The 24629-nt window shown below is 64.1% G+C and overlaps 1 protein-coding gene and 2 long non-coding RNA genes across 3 annotated transcripts; all 3 read right to left on the reverse strand.

Annotated features, from left to right (window-relative positions):
- Positions 1-1332: 1332 nt before the first annotated feature.
- LOC131097020 (uncharacterized) lies at positions 1333-5347 on the reverse strand. Its single transcript, XR_009116020.1, has 3 exons — positions 5216-5347; positions 4567-4875; positions 1333-1965 (listed from the first exon to the last, which is right to left on the reverse strand). It is a non-coding gene; the product is annotated as an uncharacterized LOC131097020 (long non-coding RNA).
- A 7640-nt stretch (positions 5348-12987) lies between these two features.
- CSPG5 (chondroitin sulfate proteoglycan 5) lies at positions 12988-21140 on the reverse strand. The gene is made up of 5 exons (XM_058045508.1): positions 21042-21140; positions 18216-19425; positions 16503-16691; positions 15346-15418; positions 12988-13292 (listed from the first exon to the last, which is right to left on the reverse strand). Exons 1-5 carry the CDS (start codon positions 21103-21105, stop codon positions 13131-13133), a joined length of 1698 nt encoding a protein of 565 aa, XP_057901491.1. The 5' UTR covers positions 21106-21140; the 3' UTR covers positions 12988-13130.
- On the reverse strand, positions 13646-13968 carry LOC131097026 (uncharacterized). Its single transcript, XR_009116022.1, has 2 exons — positions 13939-13968; positions 13646-13850 (listed from the first exon to the last, which is right to left on the reverse strand). It is a non-coding gene; the product is annotated as an uncharacterized LOC131097026 (long non-coding RNA).
- Positions 21141-24629: the final 3489 nt, after the last annotated feature.

The following is a 24629-nucleotide window of genomic DNA, read 5'->3' on the forward strand; positions in this document are numbered from 1 at the left end:
GGTGGATCCTCATCCCATCATAATTAATGGGGTTAGATGCTCATCCCATCATTAATTCATGGGGCTGGATCCCCATCCCATCATTAGTGCATGGAGGTGGATCCTCCTCCCATCATAATTAACGAGGCTGGAGCCACATCCCATCCTTAATTCATGGCGCTGGATCCCCATCCTGTTGTCATTTTGTGTGACTGGATCCCCACCTCGTCGTTAGTTCATGGGACTGGATCCCCATCCCATCATTAATTCACAGGGCTGGATCCCCATCCCATAATAATTAACAGGACTGGCTCCCCATCCCATCATTAATTAATGGGGCTGGATCCCCATCCCATAATAATTAACAAGACTGGCTCCCCATCCCATCATTAATTAATGGGGCTGGATCTCCATCCTATAATAATTAAGGGGGCTGGATCCCCATCCCATTGTTAGTTTGTGTGACTGGATCCCCATCCCCTTGTTCCCAGAGGCACACCCTGGGTCTGGCTCCCCGTTCCCATTATTAATTAACGGGACTGGATCCCCATGATCCCGCTGTTCCCAGAGGCACACCCTGGGGCTGGATCCCCGTTCCCATCATTAATTAATGAGGCTGGATCCCCATGATCCCCATGATCCCCATGATCCCCATGATCCCGCCGTTCCCAGAGGCACACCCTGGGTCTGGATCCCCGTTCCCATCATTAATTAATGAGGCTGGGTCCCCATGATCCCGCTGTTCCCAGAGGCACACCCTGGCACTGGCTCCCCGTTCCCATTATTAATTAATGAGGCTGGATCCCCATGATCCCCATGATCCCCATGATCCCGTTGTTCCCAGAGGCACACCCTGGGCCTGGATCCCCGTTCCCATTATTAATTAATGAGGCTGGATCCCCATGATCCCGTTATTCCCAGAGGCACACCCTGGGCCTGGATCCCCGTTCCTGTTATTAATTAATGAGGCTGGATCCCCATGATCCCCATGATCCCGTTGTTCCCAGAGGCACACCCTGGGCCTGGATCCCCGTTCCCATTATTAATTAATGAGGCTGGATCCCCATGATCCCCATGATCCCCATGATCCCGTTGTTCCCAGAGGCACACCCTGGGCCTGGATCCCCGTTCCCATTATTAATTAATGAGGCTGGATCCCCATGATCCCACTGTTCCTAGAGGCACACCCTGGCTCCCCGTTCCCCCCATCAGGGCTGGCCCAGCTGCCCTGGTGGCGCTGGTCACCCCGAGCCCTGTCACAGACCTGCCCTTTCCAGACCCCTGTGTGGCACATTTAATCCATCCGAGAAGCATCACGGACGCTTTGGGACACGGGGGATTTGTGAGGGGTCTGTTACTCTCTCGCTGTTTCCTTTTCACTATCAGCACATTTGGGAAGTGCTGAACACGCTAAAAATTATCTGCAGTAACAGCAAATTTACAGCCCATAACCACCAAAATCCACATTCTCTGGTGTCATTTTTTGCCTCCGAGCCCGAATTTGAGTTTTCTGGCGCTTAATTCACCTTTCCATTCACTCCAGCAAAGCTTTTGTAACCTCTCACGATTAGTTTCATCATGGAAACAGGGATTGTGCTGCTGAGAGATGTGATGGAGCTGGAGAGAGGATTCTGGAGCCCAGAATGTACCAGGGGGGCTGGAGAGAGGATTCTGGAGCCCGGAATGTACCAGGGGGGCTGGAGAGAGGATTCTGGAGCCCGGTTCGTGCTGACACGCGGCGGGAGGCCGGGATGCTGCGCTGCGAGCATTAGGGGGCATCCCACGATGGGAGAAGAGCAGGGAGCGAGGGACGGAGGCGCTGCTGAGGGACGCTGTGGGGCTGGCACCGGGGCTCCACGGGAGAAGGGGACGAGCCTGTGGAAAGTGGGGCTGTGACCACCTGGGGAAGCCGCTGAGCTGCATATTGCTGGGCAGAGAGCAGTGGGAACACGAGAGGTGCTCTCTCACCTTCCCACAGAACGATTCCTGTGGGGAAGATGGGCAGTGTGAGGGTTTGGCTGAGGCACTGCGGCCGTTCTCCTGCCCTTAATCCCGATGTTTGTGTGTGTGTGTGTGTTCCCTTTAAAATTCCCCATCCTGCTCTCCAGCCCAGCTCGGGGTCCCTCTCTGCTTCCCTTCAGTGCCTTCCGTCCTGTAGAACCAGGGGCTGGAAGCTTCTTTAGGAGCCCAGATCAAAGCTTTGCTTTTGTTCAGGGCCTGGATCCCCGCTCGGGTCCCGGCAGCGCAGGAGCCACTCCCTGCCTGGGCTGGATCCGGAATTCCTCCCGGAGAGCCTGGCCCTGGGGCTGGATGCCCGTCCCGTGGTTAGTTCTTGGGGCTGGATCCGGAATTCCTCCCGGAGAGCCTGGCCCCGGGGCTGGATGCCCATCCCGTGGTTAGTTCTTGGGGCTGGATCCGGGATCACCGGGCTGTGAGAACCCGTTCTGCCGGCCCAGGGGTCACCGGGCCCGGGGCAGTCCCTGGAGGTGTCCCTGGGCAGTCCCTGGAGCTGTCCCGGACCTGTCCCGGAGCTGTCCCTGGAGCTGTCCCGGAGCTGTCACAGACCTGTCCCTGGACCTGTCCCAGAGCTGTCCCCGGAGCTGTCCCGGACCTGTCCTGGACCTGTCCCGGGCCCCTCCCGGAGCTGTCCCCAGAGCTGTCCCGGGCCTCTCCCGGAGCTTTCCCTGGAGCTGTCCCGGACCTGTCCCCAGAGCTGTCCCCAGAGCTGTCCCTGGAGCTGTCCCCAGAGCTGTCCCTGGAGCTGTCCCGGACCTGTCCCAGACCTGTCCCCGGACCTGTCCTGGACCTGTCCCGGGCCTCTCCCGGACCTGTCCCGGAGCTGTCCCGGACCTGTCCCCGGAGCTGTCCCTGGACCTGTCCCAGACCTGTCCCGGACCTGTCCCGGGCCTCTCCCGGAGCTGTCCCGGAGCTGTCCCGGAGCTGTTCCGTAGCTGTCCCTGCAGGTGTCCCGGAGCTGTCCCTGGAGCTGTCCCGGACCTGTCCCGAACCTGTCCTGGACCTGTCCCGGAGCTGTCCCGGGCCTCTCCCGGAGCTGTCCCGGAGCTGTCCCCACCTGCCGCATTGGTATGCGAGCGGAGCCGCCGCTCGGGCTCCCTTTGTGTGCGCTGTCACGTCTCCCTCGCTCCCTCCCTGTGGCACTTCCCTCCGGCTCTTGGCGAGCCGCAGAGCCCGGAATGCCTCGTAAATGAAACGTAAAATCCTCCCTTCTTCTCCCGTCAGCGGGAAGGGGAGCGGAGCCGCATGCAAAGTGCGCTGCATCCCTGCCGACACCTCTCGTCCTTCCTCATATATCCCTTCCCATTTGTTACCGTGTGAAGCAGGGAGGAATTTGCTGTTAAAACCGGTGCCCCTTCCCTCCCATCTGCTCCGTGCCTATTTCCAGTATTTATGGTGGAGCTGCTTCCCAGAGGAGCCATATGGGATCCATAGGTATCCACGCTGCTCCCAGTGGAGCCCCTACGGCAGAGCAGTGGGTGAAAAGCAATTCACACCCAAAAGTAGGGAAAAAACCACTGCAGAACAGATAAAACCAATCAATCTCGCAGTGTTTGAGGTGATTCCCAAGAGCCTGGCAGTGAAGGGGAGATGAACCCACCAGGTTTCATCATGTGAGTGTGTGGAAAATGATTTTTAGGGAGAGAACACTTTGATTTACCTCCCGCGACTGTTGCTTTTTGCTGAGCCCTCCAGGATGGATTTTAGTGCACAGATGCCGCTCCAGCCCAGCAAAAGGAGGGGTTTCTGCTCCCGGGACACCCCGGCTGTGGCTGACACAATGCCGAGTGCTCTGCGGCCAGAAAGGGTCCCCGGAGCCGCGGGGCCAGCGAGGGTTAACGCGAGCAGATGTTGGCCGAGTCAATGGGCAGGGAAGAAAAGGAGGGGACGCGTTCGGGATAAATCCCACCTCCCCAGTGCCCGCCCCACGCCGCAAAGAGCAGCTGGAAGGAATAATGGATGAGCCGAACGCTGGATTTCTCTGCAGGAATGCGGAGTTTGGAAAGAGCTGCTGAGGCAAGCGAGAGGTCCCTGCGGTGGGACAGGCAGGGTGTGCCTCCAGCCCTCCTGCCTCCCCACAGCCTTTTCTCTAGGAAAACTCAGGGAAAACCTGCCTCTTCTGGGCCTTCCCCTCTCCTTTAGCTGGGCAGGGTTGGGAAAAACGCTGCCAGTGAAACCAAATCCTCCAGGTAAATCAAAGTGTTTTCTCCCTAAAAATCATTTTCCACACACTCACATCATGAACCTGGTGGGTTTAGCTCCCCTTCCCTGCCAGGCTCTTGGGAATCACCTCAAACGCTGCAAGATTGATTGGTTTTATCTGTTCTGCAGTGGTTTTTTTCCCTACTTCTGTGCAGTTATTCACAAACACTCTGCTCTGTCATCCAGAGGCTGCACATTGTGGAATAATCCAGGCTGGGCTGCAGGGGCAAAGCACAAAGGATGGGACAAGGAAAATAAACGTGGATTTAGATCCTGAGGGCACGGTAAAATGGCCAGGACACCTGAGCTGCCTTTAAAAGACTCCAACAAAACCACGGAGCAGCATCAGTTCCTGTCTCCCTCCCTTACCTTCTCTTTCTACAATTTGCCTGAGGCCAAACCTTCAGGATGGAGTTATTCCCACCTCGGGGTACTCCTCCTGCTGGAAGATTTCATGGGAGACTGATACACCTGCAAAATACAAGAAAAACAGAGGAAATGGATGTTTGTTTTTTCCCATTTTAAATCTCACTTTTTGCTTGCTTGTATCCACATAAACAAATGTATCCGTGGTGAAAGGAGCAACTGTGAAAAACGTTGGCAAAAATGACGAGGACTGAGCTGATAAACCTGCTGTGCCCGCTCTGGCAGAGGGAGGGGAGGGCCGGGCTGGCATTTCTGGTGGAAGAAAAGCAGGATCACTGAGCATGAGGCCGGAGGGAGCCCGAGAGGTCGCTGGGATGAAGCAGCACCTGCCACCAGCACAATCCGCTCAGCCCCGACCTTCCCTGGCAGATGTTTGCCCAGCCTGCCCCAGAAACCCGGGCAGCCACGGCTCCACACCCTGCCTGGCATTCCTTCCCAGCCCCCTCATCCCCACCCCTCATCCCTTCCTTCCCTGGGTTTAGCCGTGCTGCTCTTGCTGATTGCTCCTGGCTGTGGAGAACGATTCACTGCCTTTGTGGAGCAGGGAGAAAAGCAGAAATACAAACCGGTTTGGATGCAGTTCTCAGCTCACCTTTAGAATTCACTGCACCATTTCAAAGCAGAGTGCTACTAGCTCTCCACGAGGGATCTCCAGGCCTTTTCAGGAGACTGGAGAAGCCCTGGGAACCGTGCTGGCTCCAGCATGGAGCCCCTCAGCTGTCCTGGCAGGGCACCACCAGGGCCCTGAGGATGGCAGTGAGCAGGGTGGGACTGAGGGTGGCTGAGAGCCAGGGGGATCAGAGCCAGCAGGGAAAGCACTGTCCCCTGTCCCAGAGCCAGGTGTTGGGCTGCCCGAAGCCACTGCCCTCTGCCAGCTCCTCTGTGCCTCCCCATTGCTCACTCTACCTTCTCCTTTGGCTGCCCCTTCTCCTCATTTTGCCCCATCCTGCTTTTCCCCTCTCCCCACGCTTTGCAGCATTTCCACCTCCCTCTCCCAGCTCCTTTTTCCTGCTCTCTCCTCTTCCCACTGATCCCATGCACAGCACTCAGCAGCCTGAATGAGATCCCATCAGAGCTCCTCTTCTAGCCCACACCTGGATCCCAGCCCTGATCACCACACACACCTGGAGTTTGGAAGCTACAAAAAGAATCTCTGCATTTTCTCCCAAATCCTTCCTGAAATCCCCTCTTTTCCCACAGAGCCCCACACCAGGTCTGGCTGCTCCTGTGTGCCCTGGCAGGCAGTGTTGTCTCACTGCTCCTCAGCCCACCAGATTGTCCCATCTGCCGTCTCTTGCCTCCGTGTGAGATTCTCAGCTCTGACACCAGAGCTGCATTTTCACACTGCATTTCTGTAGCTCCCGGCAAAAGGTGATGGAGACTCCTGGGTGCTCCTGCAGGATGGCTGCAGATTCCTTTAATAGAAGCAAATTGCACACACAGATCGAACCACCGAGTTCTGGAGTGGGGTGGGTGGCAAGGGACCTTAAAGTTCATCCCATTCCAGGGACACCTCCCACTGTCCCAGGTGTTCCAAGCCCCATCCAGCCTGGCCTTGGGCACTGCCAGGGATCCAGGGGTAGCTCTGGGCAGCTGTGCCAGGGCTGGACAGCCCTTTCCTGAAGGGATTTGCCCAATATTCAGCCTGAACCATTGGCACAGCTTGAGGCTGTTCTCCCTTGTCCTGTCCCTGTTCCGTGGGAGCAGAGCCTGACCCCCTCAGCTGTCCCCTCCTGTCAGGGAACTGGGGAGTCCTTCAGACACTGTTCCCATGTGTCCCTGGCTCTCCAGCTCTCCCCACGGCCCACCACTCTTTCCTGGATCTCTCTTCTCCTGGACTTTCTCCCGTGGCTTCCATTTTTCTTTACATGACCTGTCCCAAACTGGAGCTGCTCTTGTAAACCCTCAGCCATCCCCTGTGCTACCAAACAGCTCCCAGGTGGCTTCAGCTGGCTTCCACCAAACAGCTCCCAGGTTGCTTTATGTGGTTTTCTAAGCATCCCAGCATGAGGTTCTGAGAGCTGGAAGCAGTCAGGGAGTGCTGTTCAATATTCCCATTTTTACAAGAACTAGGATGAGGTTCTGAGAGCTGGAAGCAGTCTGGGTGTGCTGTTCAATATTCCCATTTTTATAAGAACCCCAGGATTAGGTTGTGGGAGCTAGAAGCAGTCTGGGTGTGCTGTTCAATATTCCCATTTTTATAAGAACCAGGATGAGGTTCTGAGAGCCAGAAGCAGCCTGGGAGTGCTGTTCAATATTCCCATTTTTACAAGAACCAGGATGAGGTTCTGAGACCTGTTCAATATTCCCATTTTTACAAGAACCCCGGCATGAGGTTCTGAGAGCCAGAAGCAGCCTGGGAGTGCTGTTCAATATTCCCATTTTTATAAGAACCAGGATGAGGTTCTGGGAGCTGGAAGCAGTCTGGGTGTGCTGTTCAATATTCCCACTTTTATAAGAACCAGGATGAAGTTCTGGGAGCTGGAAGCAGCCTGGGAGTGCTGTTCAATATTCCCATTTTACAAGAACCAGGATGAAGTCCTGAGAGTCAGAAGCAGTCAGGGTGTGCATTTTTATAAGAACCCCGGGATGAAGTTCTGGGAGCTGTTCAATATTCCCATTTTTATAAGAACCCCGGGATGAAGTTCTGGGAGCTGGAAGCAGCCTGGGAGTGCTGTTCAATATTCCCATTTTTATAAGAACCCCGGGATGAAGTTCTGGGAGCTGTTCAATATTCCCATTTTTATAAGAACCCCGGGATGAAGTTCTGGGAGCTGGAAGCAGCCTGGGAGTGCTGTTCAATATTCCCATTTTTGCAGTCGCCGCTCTCTCGGTGGCAGCACAGCACCTCATTATTGTGGTGGGCATCTGCTGGCACTTGGCACCTCTAAAGGCTGGGCGTTTTAAGAGGCTTTAAAGCAAGCCAGTTATCCTGTTGAGTTCCCAGCCTCCTCTGCCAGCCGCCTTCCTCCTTCCCTGGGTCCAGACCAATGCTCCCCTGCTCATTGTCCTTCTGCTGATGGAGCCTTTTCTTCTTCTCCTTAATGATTCCTCCCCATTTCCATCTCAATTTGGCCTTTCTGATGTCTCCCCACATGCTTATGCTCCCCTTGTAAGTGCCCTTAGTAATTTGACCTAGTTCCCACTTCCCACAAGCGTTTTTTCTCGAGCCTGGGGTCAGTGAGGAGCTTGTGATGCAGCCAGGCTGGTTCCTGCTCCGTTTCCTATTGGGATGGCTCCTGTGTGTGCTGCTTGCAGCGTTCCTTTGAAGTCCCTCCAGTTTCCTTTACTCCTTTCACTTCTGATCCTGCCTCCCCCCAGATCCTGCTTCCCACTTCTCCAAACCTCTCAGTGCCCCTTGTCTTTGTTTCTCCCTTTTCTCCGAGAGGGGTGGGAGCTTGGCTGCTCCACGCTCAGCTTGGCCCCTTTTCCTGCTGTGCCTGTGTCCCAAGGCAGTCTTGGTGCTGGTTGCTGGCCGTGCCCTGCTCTGTCCCCTCCCAGTGGCACCAGCCAGCCCAGTGGTGACAGTGGTGACACAGAGCAGCTGCCGTGCCCACGGCCAGCCCAGCCCTCGGCGGGCGCATGCCCAGCTCCTCGTTCCCACACTGGGCATTTTACAGGTCACAAAGTTAAGAGGATTTTGCTTTTCTCCTCTCTTTAAATCCAGCGTGGAGCGGGTTTAGTGCTGGAATCGCTCCCTGCCGCAGCCGGGCTGTGGGTGATGAGTAATTGGTATTTCCCTGCACTAAACACTGGGATCCCCTGGAGCTCCCTGGCTGCACAAGCTCCAGTGGCAGCCCCTCCCAGCCAGGAGGCAGCCCAGCTCTGGTGGGACACCAGGGCGTCACCAGAGCTGCTCCAGGAGCTCCCCACAGGGACCCTCTGGCTCATGGGAATCATCCTGGGGTTCCCCACACAGGGTTTCTGTGCTGGGGTCAGCAGAGCTGCTCCCAGGGACGGTCAGAAGGGTTTGGGGATGGTTCCTCAAGCCTGACCTGCTTCCCTGGGAGCTGGGACAGGAGGGGTGAGATGCAGCCCACCGCTGTGGCTGTGTGTGACTGCAGCCAGGCTGTGCCAGGGTGGAAGATGGGGCACAGAGGCACCAGGCAAGGGAAGGGACACAGCCTGCCTCGTGTCCCAAAAATTCACCAAGGGAAAGAGTGTGGGGCAGCCCTCAGGCAAGGAAATGTCCTCAGAGGGGTCCAGGAGGGCACAAGGGACAGGCATGGCAGTGCCAGCTCCTGGCACCAGGGAGGGGCAGACCAACCTGTGATCCCAGCAGAGCAGAGTCCAAAGGTGTCGGGCACAGTTTGGGGTGTGCAGGGGCTGATGGGGACCACTGAGCTGCTGCCACCTCCTTCTCCAGCCCCTCATGCTCCTGGGCAGCAAAGAGAGCTGGAAGGAAGAGAAATGGATGAGCTGAACCAGCTGAACCATGGTGGATCCAGACACTTGGCTGCTGAATCAAGGTTTGGTGGGGGAGTGGGGACTTTTGGCCATTGAAGACTCAGCCAGTGATGGGGACTCTCAGCTGGTGAATGTGGACTCAGACCATGAATGTGGATCCTTGGTTGGTGAATGGGGACCCTGGGCTGGTGAGCAGGGCCCTGTTTGGTCAATCAGGACCCTGGGCTATGAATTGGGCCCCATTTGGTGAATGAGGACCCTGAGCTGGTGAACTGGGCCTCGTTTGGTCAATCAGGACCCTGGGCTGGGGAACTGGGCCCCGTTTGGTGAATGGGGACCCTGGGCTGGTGAACTGGGCCCCGTTTGGTGAATGGGGACCCTGGGCTGGTGAACTGGGCCTTGTTTGGTGAATCAGGACCCTGAGCTGGTGAACTGGGCCCCGTTTGGTGAATGGGGACCCTGGGCTGGTGAACTGGGCCCCGTTTGGTGAATGAGGACCCTGGGCTGGTGAGTCGGGCCCTGTTTGTGAATCAGGACCCTGGGCTGGTGAGTCGGGCCCCGTTTGTGAATCAGGACTCGCCCAGTGAATCCCAGCTCCGGATATTTTGTCTCGGGCAGCCGGAGCCTGTCAGGGGAAGAAAGGCTCCTTGTCTCGGGGTCGTGGCTCTGGTCCTGTTCTGTGTCTGGGAGAGAAAAGAGGACGGCGGAGAGAGGAGGGCAGCGCCGCTGCCCGTGCCAGCTCCCTTCCCCGTGCCAGCCCTGGCTGCCCGCAATGGGCCCATCTCCCTCCCAGCCAACCAGCCAAGCATTGAAATTTAATAGCCCTGGCCTCTCTGCATCCCATGATTAGGCCTGTGATGAAAGCCCATGTGTTGCTCTGCTGGCTGGAGGCACATTCCTGAGCAGGGCCGGTGCAGGCGGCTCGGGGTGCCTGCTCCCCACCCTGTGCCGTGTGCCAGCTGCTCCCTGCCCTGTGCCGTGTCCATTGGGCACTGATGGAGCTCTCAGACAGCCCCGGGCGCTCCGAGCCTCGCTGCTCCCTCCCCTGGACAGGCAGAGGGGATGAGAGCTGGGCTGGGCTGGGCTGGGCTGGGCTGGGCTGGGCTGGGCTGGGCTGGGCTGGGCTGGGCTGGGCTGGGCTGGCAGCCCCGAGGCGCACGGAGACACAACGAGGGACGCTGACCCAGAGGCAGGAACCGAGGCTGTGCCCTCCCGAGGCAAGCAGGAGCACACCTGGAAGGTGAGTAGGGTCTGAGGGAGCAGCCTGGGGGAGTGATGGGCTCAGAGCAATGTCCCAGAGCTGGGGGACACGGGGACAAACCCCCCAGTGCTCCCAACGTGGGCATGAGCAGGAGCATCCTTAAACCTGCTGGAATCCTTGTGACCCACTTTGGTCCTGAATCCCAGCCCCTACAGCCCGTGGGGGTGGGCAGCTGGAGCTGAGGATGGCTCCTGAATCCAGGGCTCCTCTGTGGGTCATCCCCATGGCCCCAAAACAGAGGAGCCGCTGCCTGGCCTTGCAGAGGGGACTGTCCCACCACTGCCCACCGGCCACGCTGGGCTCCTTGGGAGGGACAAACACGGGTGGGGAGGGAATGTGGGCACCACTCCAAGGTGGCACCTCTGTGTGGCACCTCCAGGATGGATGGGTCTGTGCCATGTCACCCTCAGTTCTGTGGTGACACTCTGCACGATGTGCTGTGCCAGTGTCACCTGCGCAGTGACACCAGCCATGGTGGGTGTGCTGTGCCAGTGTCACCTGCACAGTGATACCAGCCATGGTGGATGTGCTGTGCCAGTGTCACCTGCACAGTGACACCAGCCATGGTGGATGTGCTGTGCCAGTGTCACCTGCACAGTGACACCAGCCATGGTGGGTGTGCTGTGCCAGTGTCACCTGCACAGTGACACCATCCACGGTGGATGTGCTGTGCCAGTGTCACCTGCACAGTGACACCAGCCATGGTGGATGTGCTGTGCTGGGATGGAGGGGCTGCGCTGTGTCACCCTCACCTCCATGGTGGCTCTGTCCCATTGTCCCCAATGTGCTGTGCCAGCCTCACCTCCACACTGTGACACTTGGTGACACCATGGCCAGTGTCCCCCCGGGCAGTGCCCAGCTGGACAGACCCACAGGCGCTGTAAGGGAGGATCCCAGTGACGAGCAGACGGATTCCAGGTCCCACCAGCCCCAGCTGGACCCCCTCCCTGGCTGCCCCAGCCCACCTCGTGTGTCCCTGCATTCCCACCTCACTGACTGCCTCCAAGGGCACCTGGGGATGGGGGGTGGCCTTCCCCTTGCTGCAGTGCCCCTTCTGCCCTCTGCCCTGCCTCACCTCCAGAACTGCATCACTCTGGGATTCCCAATCCCCTCCAAGATCCCTGTCCCTACACAGCCGTTTCTTCTCCTCATACACGAGCACAGATCCTCTCCTGTCACAGCGATGCCCATCCCATCCCAGCTCCCTTTCCCTCCCTCCCATCCCACGGGAAGCTTATGCCCAGCTCTGCCCGTGCCAGGGCATCCCACCTGCCCTCGGGGTTTGCTCAGACATCAGCATCTCCTCTCTGCCCCACCACCACCTCCCTCTCCTCATCCCACCCTTTCCATTGCACGTTCCCAGTGCTTTATCTGTGGTTTTACCTGTCCTCATCCCACCATTTCCATTGCAGTGTCCGCGTTCCCAGTGCTTTATCCATGCCTTTACCTGTCCTCATCCCACCATTTCCATTGCAGTGTCCACGTTCCCAGTGCTTTATCCATGCCTTTACCTGTCCTAGAGCTGCTGTCCTGCGCTGGAAGGGGCTGGCAGAGCCCACACCCGCCGGTTTCTTGCAGCAGTTTGTGGCAGGTGATGGAAATGCTGCAGCCAGGGAGGAGATTTGAGGATCCCACAGCGGTGAGCCCGCCGGTCCCGGCTGCCGGTCCCAACACCGCTCCTCGTTCTTAATGTGCCCAGCAAGGCGCGAATTGATTATTCAGCGGCTCCCAGGAGGCCTCGGAGCATCCGTGCCCGCGGGGCTGTGGCTGCCCCGGCCCCGAGGTGCCGCACCCCTCACTCCGTGCCGTGATGGATGGATTCGTGTCGGTGATGGATGGATGGATTCGTGTCCCCTCTCCAGGGAACCCCGAGCGCTGGCACGGGGCTGAATCCCAACCCAGGAGAGATCGGTTCCTGCTGGAAGCAAGAGGGAGCCACGAGGGGAGGGTGGTGACAGTGCTGGGGTCCCTGGGGAGATCCCTGTGCCATGCTCGGTGCCAGGGGATGGCCACAGGGACCTGGCCTTGCCAAAGCCACTGGGACGGTGGCACCGGTTCCTCTCCATGCAGATGGAAACTGGGAGCTGGGGGGGGATAACCCTGGGAGAGCCCAAATCCGACCCTGGGCAGCTCCCCTGAAGGAGAAGCAGGAGTGGCTGGGAGCCATCACCCCGTGTGCAGCCGCCTTGTTTGGGGGGACCTTATGGGGACAGGGCTGGAGCAAAAACCCCTGGAGCAGCCCAGGCTCCTCCACCAGACATCCCGGGGTGTCCCAGCTGCTCCCAAGCGTGTCCAGGGTGGCAGGATGGGCTGCACCCTGGCCTGGCAGAGGCGGGAAGGTGCCTGCAGAGGGTGACAAGGGGGGACCAGGCACCCACGCCCCCGGTGATGCTCAGATGGGACCCTGTGGAAGCAGGGCCTCAATCCCCATCGGGAGACGTGAATGGCCATGCTGGGAGATCGCAGGCACCGGCAAGAGGCTTAACTTTAAAAAAAAAAAAAAGTTTATTTATTTCAAGATCTTACTTTTTTTTTTTTTCACCTTTTTTGTCGGTTTTTACCTGTATTTCAAAAAAAGTGGGGCAAAAGTACAAAAAAAGTCAGTTGCGGGACGGCAAAGGTTTAGAAATCACAGCGCGGAACGAACCCAAGCGAGAGACACGGAGCACGAACCAAACACCCCCACGACACGGCCGAATTATCACTGGAATTTTTGTTTTCCTCGGTACAAAACACACCAAAGCATGCCACGGAGCGGGAGGGACGCGGGGCGGAGGGGAGGCTGCGCCGTGGGGACCCGAGCGCGGCTCCCCGCTCTGCGCCGCCCCGGGCCCGCCGCTCACGTCAGGTTGTTCTGGAGGCAGTTCAGCTCGCCCGCCTCCGGCTCGCCCTTGCCGCCCTCGTGCTTGGGCGACGTCGAGTTGTGGATGTTGAACGGCTCCTCGTCCTTCAGGCAGGATTTCAGCGAGTCCTGCAGCTTGTGGGGAGCGCTGGGGTCGTCCTGCGGGAGAGAGGGGGGTCAGGGCAGGGCGGGCATGGGGCGAGGCACAGCGAGGGCACCACGTCCCCTTGCAGGGAGGCACCGGGGGGACAAATGTCCCCTCCCAGCCCGGATGGCGGCACGGGGGGCCCGCGGCGCTCGCAGCACAGGGACGGGGTCCAAACCCCCGCGGTGGCGCCGTCCCCAGCACAGCCTCCCCACCTCAGCTCCCAAAGCGCCCCGGAGCTGTGCCAGCCTGGAGCCCGTGCCAGCCTCGGGCACCGCATCCCCCCGGCCACCCGCCCACCGTCCCCGCCCGGTTCCCGCGGCCGTTCGCATCGCCTCGTCCCCGCGACAAGCAGCCACCGGCGGCCTTGGCAGGAGCCCAGAGGGGGCGGCTTTATTGCGGTTCCTCAGCGTACAGCCCGTGCCCCCGCGCCGCGCCGCTGGCAAAGCCGGGCATGCCTCTTCCCGGGGTGCCCCCGCTGCAGCATCCTCCGCTCTGGGGCCGGGCCCGCACCCCCGGCAGGCACGGGCGGCACCGGCACCGGCTGTGGGCACCGGCACCGGCTGTGGGCACTGGCACCAGCACCGACACCGGCTGTGGGCACCGGCACCGGCTGTGGGCACTGGCACCGGCTGTGGGCACTGGCACCAGCACCGACACCGGCTGTGGGCACCGGCACCGACACCGACACCAGCTGTGGGGCAGGGCAGGGCAGGCAGGGCAGGGCAGGGCAGAGCAGGGCAGGGCAGGGCAGGACAGGGCAGGGCAGAGCAAGGCAGGGCAGGGCAGGGCAGGGCAGGGCAGGGCAGGCAGGGCAGGGCAGGGCAGGGCAGGGCAGGGCAGGGCCGGGCACGGCAGGGCAGGGCAGAGCAGGGCAGGGCAGGGCAGAGCAGGGCAGGGCAGGGCAGAGCAGGGCAGGGCAGAGCAAGGCAGGGCAGGGCAGGGCAGGGCAGGGCCGGGCAGGGCAGGGCTGGGCAGGGCAGGCAGGGCAGGGCAGGGCAGGCAGGGCAGGGCAGGGCAGGGCAGGGCAGGGCAGGGCTGGGCAGGGCAGGGCAGGGCAGGGCAGGGCAGGGCAGGGCAGGGCAGGGCAGAGCAGGGCAGGGCAGAGCAAGGCAGGGCAGGGCAGGGCAGGGCAGAGCAGGGCCGGGCCGGGCCGTGCTGGTTCCGGTGCCACACGGAGAGCAGCAGATGGACGGGGACACCCAAGGGCCGGCGTCACACGGGGACAGGATCCCATCTCCTGGGCAGTGACCAGTCCGGAGCTGGTGCCATTGGCTGCAGGACCCCCAAAAACCCCTTTCCGGAGGGCGCTGACCCTGCTGACCCCTCCTCATCCTCGCAGTGCTGCCGCGTCCCAGGCACCGTGTGCCGAGCCCCCAGCCCCGGAGGGCCGGGGCCGTGCGGGGAGCGGCACCGAGCGCATCCCGAGGCTGATCCCGTCGGCAGCGGGGCGGAGCCGGCCCCGGAGCCTCCTGCCAGGGCGGCTAGGGCTGCTAAAGGCGGTCGCAAGACGGGGAACACCGGCGTGGGTGGGGGAGGCTAAAGGGACCTACGCTCCTCCTCCGGCTCCGCAAAGCCCTTCGCTTCTCTCTGTTCCGAGTCAAAGACAGCAGGTTGGGTGCCGGGGGTGCCGGGGGGCGCCCCAACCAGGGCAGCACCCGGAGCGTGTCACCCTCCAGCACCCGCGGCCATCCGCTGCTCCCGCCGGCCGTGCCACAGCCAGGGAGCATCGCCTGCCCCGCTGTCCCCTCCCTGCACACGGCACAGCCACCCCCGCCACCCCACACCGAGCCAAGGCCTTCGGGAGCTCGGGATGGCGGCTCCCGGGGAGCCACACAGGCAGCAGGGCACGGGAAGGGACAGGGGGTGGCACTGCCCCCCTGCCCGGCCTGGGCACAGTGTAGGTCAGCGGGGACCCGGCAGCGAGGGGACAGAGCTGTGAGCCTGTAGGGCAGGTGGGGACAGGAGCGCATGGCTGGGATCCTGGAGGGGTCAGAGGTCACCGGACAGAGGGACAGGGATGGGACAGGAAGAGGGACGGGGGGATGGTGCCACACAGCTCCTTACGTTTGGGTGGGAGCCCTCGGCGATGGTGGACAGGGAGAAGTTGTCGTTGTGCAGCTCGGACGGGGTGCGGTATCTGTGGGGCAGGAGAGCGGGGTGAGAGCAGGACCCCCCCGCAGCCCCGCCCGCGTTTTGGGGTCACCCTGGGTTGGGGGTGAGAGCAGGACCCCCCCGCAGCCCCACCCGCGTTTTGGGGTCACCCTGGGTTGGGGCTGAGAGCAGGACCCCCCTGCAGCCCAGCCCGCGTTTTGGGGTCACCCTGGGTCGGGAGGGGTTAATTGTTCCCAGCCCTGCAGGTCTGGGGGGGTAAATGTCCGCAGGGATGGAAGTCTGGGCTAAATACCCAAATCTAAGGGCTTTGGAGAGATAAATCTTCCCTGCCCTGGGGGTTTGGGGTTTTGTACGCCCAGATCTAAGGGATTTGGAGGGATAACTCCTCCCTGCCCTGGGGGTTTGGGGGTTTGTACCCCCAGCTCCGAGGACCTGGGGAGCTAAACGCCTCCACGTCAGGGGGGCTTGGAGACTCAGTACATCCAGAGATGGAGATCTACGGGCTTAAATGTCCTGAACTCCGGAGGTTGGGGACTAAATGTCCTCAGGGATTGAGCTGGGGCTAAAGGAGCCCAGTGTGACATTTTGGGGGGCTCGGCGCCCCCAGCTCTGGGGTTTGGGGGTAGCTGGGCTCTGGGCGGGAGAGCGGGAAGGGCAGCCCGGGGCAGGGCTGGAGAGGCAGACCCGGGAGCTGGCACGGAGCCTCCCTGCTAATTACACTTGGCATTTCCAAACACTAATTAACAGCTCATTAGGGACCGGGCTGGGCAGGCTCCCTCCTCCCTGCTCCAGGAGCTGGCCAGCAGTGGCCGGGGCGGGGGTGTGACCCCGAACCCTTCCCCGTCACCCCCGGCCCTGTCCCCAGCCCTGTCCCCAGCCGCACCGTCCCCGATGGCCGCCCCGCCGCTGTCCCCGGCTCCCAGCGGAGCAGATTAACTGGTGCCAGTCAGGAACGGCTTGCAGGGATTAACGGCGGAGCAGGAGCCGCGTCCCCGCCTGCGGCAGCTCTGCCACCCACCGTCCCCGCGTCCCCGGGGCACCGATGGCACCGGTGGCACCAGCAGGGCAGGGGTGCGCGGGGCCGGCCCGGGGTCCCCAGTGCCACTCACTTGGTCTTGCGCAGCTTGCTGTTCTCCGTCTTGAGCAGGTAGAGCTTCTTGGCGAAGAACACGGTGAGCATGAAGAGCAGCAGCACCACGAGCGCGGCCGAGCCCACGGCCACGCACATCACCTGGAAGTCGGTGACGATGGACTCGCAGCGAGTGCCCTTGTGCCACGTGTAGTCCTGCGTGTTGCACCTGCCGGGGGACGCGCTCAGAGGCGTCCCCCGCCCCCAAACGCGTCCCCCGCCCCGAAACCTGCCCAGAGCATCCCCGGGGGATGCGGTGTTTGTACCTGCGGGGGTTACGGGGGTCTGGGGGGATGGGATGAGCGGGTGACACCCGAGGGGGTGACACCGACCGAGATGGGGACACTGGGGCAGCCGGGAGCGGGCTCGGGGTCCCCGGACGGCGCTGACGCCCCGCACCAGCGGCTCCCGGGCGGGAGCAGGGAGGGTCCCCGCGCCCCCCGCGTCCCCGGGCGCGGTGCCAGCCGGGGGCACACCCGGTGCGTGCGGCACAGCCGGCGGCGCCTCCCGGCGCAATCTGCCGGGCCCGATTAGCGCGGCCGCCCCGCAGGCTCGGCCCTGACCTAATTCCTGGGCAGCCGCCGCCCGGGGGCAGGGAAACGGGGAAACGGGGAAACGGGGAAACCCCGCTTGATGCCGGGAGTGGGGCTGCGGGCACCCAGAGCCCGGGAACGGGGTGGGCAGCGGGTGGAAAAGGTGCAGAATGGAGTGAAAAAGGATGGAAAGGCTGGGAACGGGATGTCAGGGGCATGGAGAGCCCAGGGATGGAGCACAGAGAGGGGAGAGCCCGGGGATGGAGCACAGAGAATGGAGAGACCGGGGATGAGGAGCACAGAGAGGGGAGAGCCCAGGGATGGAGCACAGAGAGGGGAGAGCCCAGGGATGAGGAGCACAGAGAGGGGAGAGCTCAGGGATGAGATGCATGGAGGATGGCAAGCCCAGGGATGAGGAGTAGGTGGGATGGAGAGCTCAGGGATGAGGAGCACAGAGAGTGGAGAGCTCAGAGAGGGAGCATGGAGGATGGAGAGCTCAGGGATGAGGAGCACAGAGAGTGGAGAGCTCAGGGATGGAGCACAGAGAGTGGAGAGCTCAGGGATGGAGCACAGAGAATGGACAGACCAGGGATGAAATACAGAGAATGGAGAGCCCGGGGATGGGGCACAGAGAATGGAGAGGCCGGGGATGAGGAGCATGGAGGATGGAGAGCCCCGGGATGGGGCAGAGGGAATGGAGAGCCCAGGGATGGGTACAGGGGGTGGGACAGACCAGGAATGGGGTGAAAGGGGTGGAGAGGCCAGGAATGGGTTGCAGGAGATGGAAGCACTGGGATTAAGGTGCATGGGTGGGGGAGATCCCAGGGATGGGTACAGGGGGATGAAGAGCCCAGGGATTGGATGCATGGAGTATGGAGAGACTGAAAGTGGGGGTGCACAAGGGCTGGAAAAACTGGGAATGGGATGCATGGGAATGGAGAGCCTGGGGATGGGAGCACTGGGCATGGGATATAGGGGATGGTGAGCCCAGGGATGGGGTACAGGGATGGTGAGTAGGGGATGTGGTGCAGGGATGGAGACCCCAGGGATGAAGTGCAGGGGATGGAGAACCCCAGGATGGGGTGCAGGGATGGAATGCAGGGATGGTGAGCCCCGGGATGACGAGCCCCACACCCCAGCCCAGCGGGCCCGTCCCTTACCGGCAGAAGGCCCCGTGGCTCTCCACCAGGTAGCACTGGCCGCCGTTGTGGCAGTAGCTGGGCACGAGGTCGCAGAGGGAGCGGCAGGAGCTGTTGTGCCGCACGTAGCCGCTCCGGCACTCGGAGCCGTTGTCGGGCGGGCCCCGCTCCCCGGGCCGCGGCCAGGCTGTGGGGCTGCCCCCGGCCGGCCCGGGCGGCGGCGGGGCGGCGGCGGCGCGGTGCCCGGTGGGCCGGGGCTCCTGCGGGCCGGGCGCGGCCGAGGCGGGCGCTCTGTAGCCGTTCTCGTCCTCCAGCCCGCCGTCTTCCTCCTCCTCCTCCTCGTCCTCCAGCTCGTCCTCGTCGTCCCCGTCGGCGTAGAAGGAGGTGGTGGGGTAGAAATCGGCGTCGTCGAAGGGCGTGAAGTCGTCGTAGAGCTCGTGCAGGGCCCAGGGCGTGGCCGCCCCCTCGGGCTCCCGGCGCCGCGCCGAGCCCGCCGCGCCCCGGCCGGCCCCGGGGAGGGCCCCCAGTCCCTCGCCCCCCTCGAACAGGTCGTAGTAATCGACGTCGATGATGTCGGAGCCCGCGCGGTCGGCCGGGGGCTCGGGCGGGCCGGTGGCGGCCGTGACCGGCTCCCGCAGCCACGTCAGGTCGGTCCAGCCGCGGGCGCCCTGCGCCGGGGCCGGGCTGGAGGCGGCGGCCCAGAGCTCGGGGGCGGCCCCCGAGTCCCCCCCGGCGGCGCCGGGCCGGCCCAGCACGGGGGTGCGCGGCGCGGCCGAGCCCCCGGCCGCCAGCAGCAGCTCGGACTCGGCCTCGGCCGGGCCGGTGGCGAGGCGGGGCCCGGCGGGGCTCGGCGGCGCGGCCGGGAGCCCCCCGGAGCCCCCCGGCGTGGGGCGGTCACCGCTGCCCGGCTCCTCGGGGCTGCCCGGCGCCACCGGCACCGCGCCCCCGGCCCCGGGCCAGGTGACGGCTCGGGGGGGCGCGGCGCTGGCCTCGCCCTCGGCGCCGCAGCCCGGGCACCCGTCGGGCACGGCCGAGGGCTCCGTGGTGGCCGTGCCGCCCCCGGGGGGCTCTAGCTGCGCTCCTGCCGCCGCCCCCCCGGCGCTCGTGCTGTTGCTGGGTGCCCCCGGCGGGTCTCCGCTCGCCAGGTCCCATTTCGGGGCGCTGCTCTCCAACGAGCCCTCCCAGGCTCTCCCCTCGCCAGCGCTGGAGTTCTGGGGGGGCCACGCGGATCCTGGCGGGGAGCAAGGAGGGAAAGAGGTGTCAGAGGTGCCCCCGCACCCCTGGGAGGATGTGACAGTCGAGGGGGGTCCAACAGGTCCCCGACCTGCTCCACCTTGCACCCACCTGGATACACCACAAGGACCTGGGGGCCCCAATCCTTGAGCCTCTCCCGGGGACCGATGGGGGGAACCCCAAAGAAGCCCCCCAGCTCTGTGGGTGCCCTCACACCCAACTCTGTGATCCCCCCTTGTCAGCACAGCCCCCCAACACAAGCTGTCCCCGGCCCTGCCCCCTCAGCTGCCCTTCAAGGGGATCCATCCCCCTGAAAGGGATCCTGTCCTCCCCCAAAGGGATCCAGCCCCACTGCAAAGGGATCCAGCCCCACTGCAAGGGGATCCTGCCCCACTGCAAGGGCAGCCAGCCCTGCCCAGAAGAAATCAGCCCCCCCAAAAGGGGATCCAGCCCCCCCCGGTAGATCCAACCCCCTGTGATTCTCCTGAGTGCTCTGCACACACACAAGTGGCTGCAGCTCCCCGTGCTGGGATCCAGCCCCGCTCCCGCCCCATCCCTGCGAGGGGATCCAGCCCCGCTGCGGCTCCACACAACGGGATCGGCCCCTGCGGCGGGATCGGCCCCTCTGCAATGGAATCCGGCCCCTTGCGCGGGGATCAGCCCTGGGTGCCGCCCGCCTGTCCATCCGGACACACGGAGCAGCACCCAGCCCTCCCCCGGCTCCTGCGAGTGCGCCCCATAGCCAGCCCCAGATCCCGCCCCTGCAAGGGGATCCAGCCCTTTCCAAGGGTACCCGACTGCCCCTGCAATGGAATCCAGCCCCTTCCAAGGGGATCCACCCCCCTCCGGCTCCTGCAAGTGCACCCCGTAATCCCGAGAGGATCCAGCCCCTGCAAGGGAATCCGCTCCCTCCGCTCCCTCCTGCTCGGGCTCCAGCCCTTCCCTGCTCCTGCAGATGCTCCCCCTGCACACGCGGGGATCCAGCCCTGCCGCAAGGGATCCGGCCCCGGCAAGGGGATCCCGCCCGCCCCGCAGGGAGATCCAGCCCCACACATGGGATCCAGCCCTGCCGCAAGGGATCCGGCCCCGAGCAGGGGGATCCCGCCCGCCCTGCAGGGAGATCCAGCCCCACACACGGGATCCAGCCCCTGCCGCAAGGGGATCCGGCTCCGGCAGGGAGATCCAGCCCCACACACGGGATCCAGCCCTTCCTGCAAGGGGATCCCGCCCGCCCTGCAGGGAGATGCAGCCCCACGCACGGGATCCAGCCCCACACACGGGATCCAGCCCCACACACGGGATCCAGCCCTTCCTGCAAGGGGATCCCGCCCGCCCCGCAGGGAGATCCAGCCCTTCTCTGGCTCCTGCAGATGCCCCCCCTCCCCATGAAGGGATCAACAGCATCTCCCCCCCCGCACCGGGATCAGCCCCCGCCCGGGGGGATCCTCCTTCCTCGCCCGGGTGCAGCCCCCCCCCGGCGGCAGCAGCACCGGGATCCGGCCCCGTGAGGGGATCCCCCCCGCCCCCCCAGTCCGCAGCCCCCCCGGGACCCCCCCCGCCCCGGATCCGCCCCCCGCCCGTGCCCCGGCCGCGTGTCCCGGTCCCGGTACGCACCGAGGGCGCCGATCGCCAGCAGCAGGGCCAGGGCGCGGGGGGCGCGGGGGGCGCGGGGGGCCATGGCGGCATGGAGGGACCCCGGCTCCGCCACGGGGCCGGCACCGGCAGCGGCTCCGCCCGCCCCGCTCCGAGCGAGCCGCGCCGCGCCGAGCCGAGCGGAGCCGCGCCGAGCCGGGGGGCCGGGCCGGGCGGCGGGGGCGGGACCGCGGACGCGGCGGCGGCTCCGGGCACGGGCACGGGCACGGCACCCCCCCGGCACCCCGCGGGCAGCGCCGGGGAGCAAATGCCGGGAGCCCCGGCAGCGGGGGGACACAGAACAGGACCCCCTGGTATCGGGGGGACACAGCCCGGGACCCCCGGCATGGGGGGACACAGACCGGGACCCCCAACATGGGGGGGACACAGAACGGGACCCCCGGCATGGGGGGGACACAGCCCGGGACCCCCAACATGGGGGGGACACAGACCGGGACCCCCGGCATGGGGGGACACAGAACGGGACCCCCGGCATGGGGGGACACAGCCCGGGACCCCCGGCATGCGGGAACACACAGCCCGGTACCCCCGGTATCGGCATCCCCGATGGGTAACACCGGGGGACACATCCCGACAGCCCCCAACACCGAGGGACACACACACCCTGGCACCCCCAGCATGGGCATCCTGTGGGGGCACCGGGGGGCACACCCTGGCACCACTGTCCCTGGGGGAACACAGAGGGCACACCCCACACTGTCCCTGGGGGAACACAGAGGGCACACCCCACACTGTCCCTGGGGCAGGGGACACAGAGGGCACACCCCACACTGTCCCTGGGGGAACACAGAGGGCACACCCCACACTGTCCCTGGGGGAACACAGAGGGCACACCCCACACTGTCCCTGGGGGGACACAGAGGGCACACCCCACACTGTCCATGGGGGGACACAGAGGGCACACCCCACACTGTCCCTGGGGCAGGGGACACAGAGGGCACACCCCACACTGTCCCTGGGGGGACACAGAGGGCACACCCCACACTGTCCATAGGGCAGGGGACACAGAGGGCACACCCCACACTGTCCATGGGGGGACACAGAGGGCACACCCCACACTGTCCCTGGGGGACACCAGGGACACATCCCGCCACCCCAGCATGGGGACCCCTGGAGCAGGACACCAGGGACTCGTCCTGCCCCCCAGCAGAGGAGGAGCCTATCCCGCACCCCCCCACAGCCCTCATCCCCCTCCGACCCCCAAACTGCTCCTGCATAGGGCGGGGACCCCCCTGCTCCGGCCCCGGGACCCCCAGCCCGCTCCGGGGGCACCGCGGGACCGGGTTGGACCCTCCTGTGCCCAGGGCCTGGCATTGCTGGGCAGTGCCAGACCGGCCCAGATGCCACCAGCTGCCACCACGGCCGCTGTCACCGCTGGCCTGTCCCGGGGGCACCGCGGGCAGGGGGGACAGGGTGGGCAGGGTGGGCAGGGTGGGCAGGGGCTGCTCCAGGGGCAGGGTCCGGATGGGGCCGGGCAGGAGCCGGGATCGGAGCGCGGCGCGGCCCCGCCCGGGCGCGGCCCCAGGTGGGGATGGCGCTGGGACAGCGCCGGGGACAGCCCGGGCCGCCCTGGGGACAGAGCCCGGCCCCGCGGGGGGACAGCGGCTGCTCCTCGCTGTCCCTGCGCCGCGGGCTCCATGGAGACCTGCCAAGGTCACCCAGCGTCCTTGGGCACCTCCACCTGCAGCGCCGCGGGAATGTGTCCGTGATGGCTGCTCCACTGCCTGCATCCACCCCGGGCACTCTGCATCCTGCACCGGGCACCCTGCCCTGGGCATTCTGCATCCTGCACCAGGCATCCTGCCCTGGGCATCCCACACCCTGCACCAGGCATCCCACCCCGGGCACTCTGCATCCTGCACCGGGCACCCTGCCCCGGGCATCCCACACCCTGTGCTCGGCACCCTGCCCTGGGCATCCCACACCCTGCACCAGGCATCCCACCCCGGGCATCCCACACCCTGCACCAGGCATCCCACCCCGGGCATCCCACACCCTGCACCAGGCATCCCACCCCGGGCACTCTGCATCCTGCACCGGGCACCCTGCCCTGGGCATTCTGCATCCTGCACCGGGCATCCCACCCCGGGCACTCTGCATCCTGCACCCTGCCCTGGGCATTCTGCATCCTGCACCGGGCATCCCACCCCGGGCCCTCTGCATCCTGCACCGGGCACCCTGCCCTGGGCATCCCACACCCTGTGCTCGGCACCCTGCCCCGGGCATCCCACACCCTGCACCAGGCATCCCACCCCGGGCACTCTGCATCCTGCCCTGGGCATCCCACATCCTCTGCCAGGCATCCCACATCCCACACCCCCAAATCTCACATCCCATATCCCAAATGTCGCATCCCATATCCCAAATTTCACATCCGACATCCCGAATCTCACATCCCACATCCCAAATCTCACATCTCATATCCCAAATCCTGCATCCCACCTCAGGCTCCCCCATCAGACTTCCCTTACCCCACACCCCACAGCAGCGCAGGACCCTGGGCAGTGCTGGGGGCTCGCAGGGTCCCCATTGCAGCGCCCCCAGTGCCACATGGGACCCCTCATGTCCCCCCTGCCCCCCAGGCCGTGTGTGTGGGGCTGGGCTGGGGGGCTGGGGCCGGAACGGGGTCCCCTCTCCCCCAGCAGCGGCTCCGGGCCGGGCTCGGCTGGGAACAAGGGAACAGGGAACAAGGGAACAGGGAACAAGGGAACAGGGAACAAGCCCCGCTCTGTGCAGCTCTCACAGGCACCGAGGGGCTGCACCTGCTTTGCATTCCCCGCGCTTCCGCCGCTGGGTGCGTTTCCAAGGGGACCGGCCCGGGGCTGCCGGACGGACAGAGGGACACGGCCCTGGCGGCGGGGAAGGGCTGGGAAGGGCTGGGAAAGGCTGGGAAAGGCTGGGGGTGCCACGGGATGGGGGTGCCACGGGCTGGGGGTGCCACGGGATGGGGGTGCCATGGGCTGGGGGTGCCATGGGCCAGGGAATCCCAGTGCCAGGGCCTGGCCGGGCAGCAAGAGACCGAGGGAAGATGGGTCGGATCTGGGGATGGGGATGGTGCTGGGATGAAAGGAGCTGGATCCAGGAATGGGGATGGGAATGATTCTGGGATGGAGGCTGGGATGGAGGCTGGGCAGGGCAGTAGCCCTGGAACCTTCCGGCCCATGGAAGTTTCCAGCCCCCACAGTAACCCCTGGGGGCAGGAAGCTCGTGGGGCTGGCAGGGTCACCCCAGGACCCCTGTTCCAGGCCTGGAGCCACCCAGGGTCACATCTTGGGCACCTGCGTGGCTGGAGGCTCCCATGGCTCTGGATCAGCCAGGGTGTGCAGGAGGGTGTGACCCCACGTGGGGCAGAGCTCAGGGGGCACCGGGTGCTGTGTGCCTGCCCAGGGGGCACAGGGGGCACTGGGTGCTGTGTTCCTGCTCTGGGGGGCACTGGGGGCACTGGGTACTGTGTGCCTGCTCAGGGGGCACAGGGGGCACTGGGTGCTGTGTGCCTGCCCAGGGGGCACAGGGGGCACCGGGTGCTGTGTTCCTGCCCAGGGCGGCGCT

Source organism: Melospiza georgiana, chromosome 1 (assembly GCF_028018845.1).
Source record: "Melospiza georgiana isolate bMelGeo1 chromosome 1, bMelGeo1.pri, whole genome shotgun sequence".
NCBI classification, from domain to species: Eukaryota; Metazoa; Chordata; class Aves; order Passeriformes; family Passerellidae; genus Melospiza; species Melospiza georgiana.

Bases quoted from the DNA above. Each gene is read 5' to 3' on its own strand.
- CSPG5 (XM_058045508.1), bottom strand. From the start codon at position 21,105: ATGGCCCCCCGCGCCCCCCGCGCCCCCCGCGCCCTGGCCCTGCTGCTG. The intron at 16,692-18,215 runs GTAAGGGACGGG...GTCCCCCGGCAG, and splicing joins AGCCACGGGGCCTTCTGCCG to GTGCAACACGCAGGACTACA. The intron at 15,419-16,502 runs GTGAGTGGCACT...CCTGCCCCACAG, and splicing joins AGCAAGCTGCGCAAGACCAA to ATACCGCACCCCGTCCGAGC.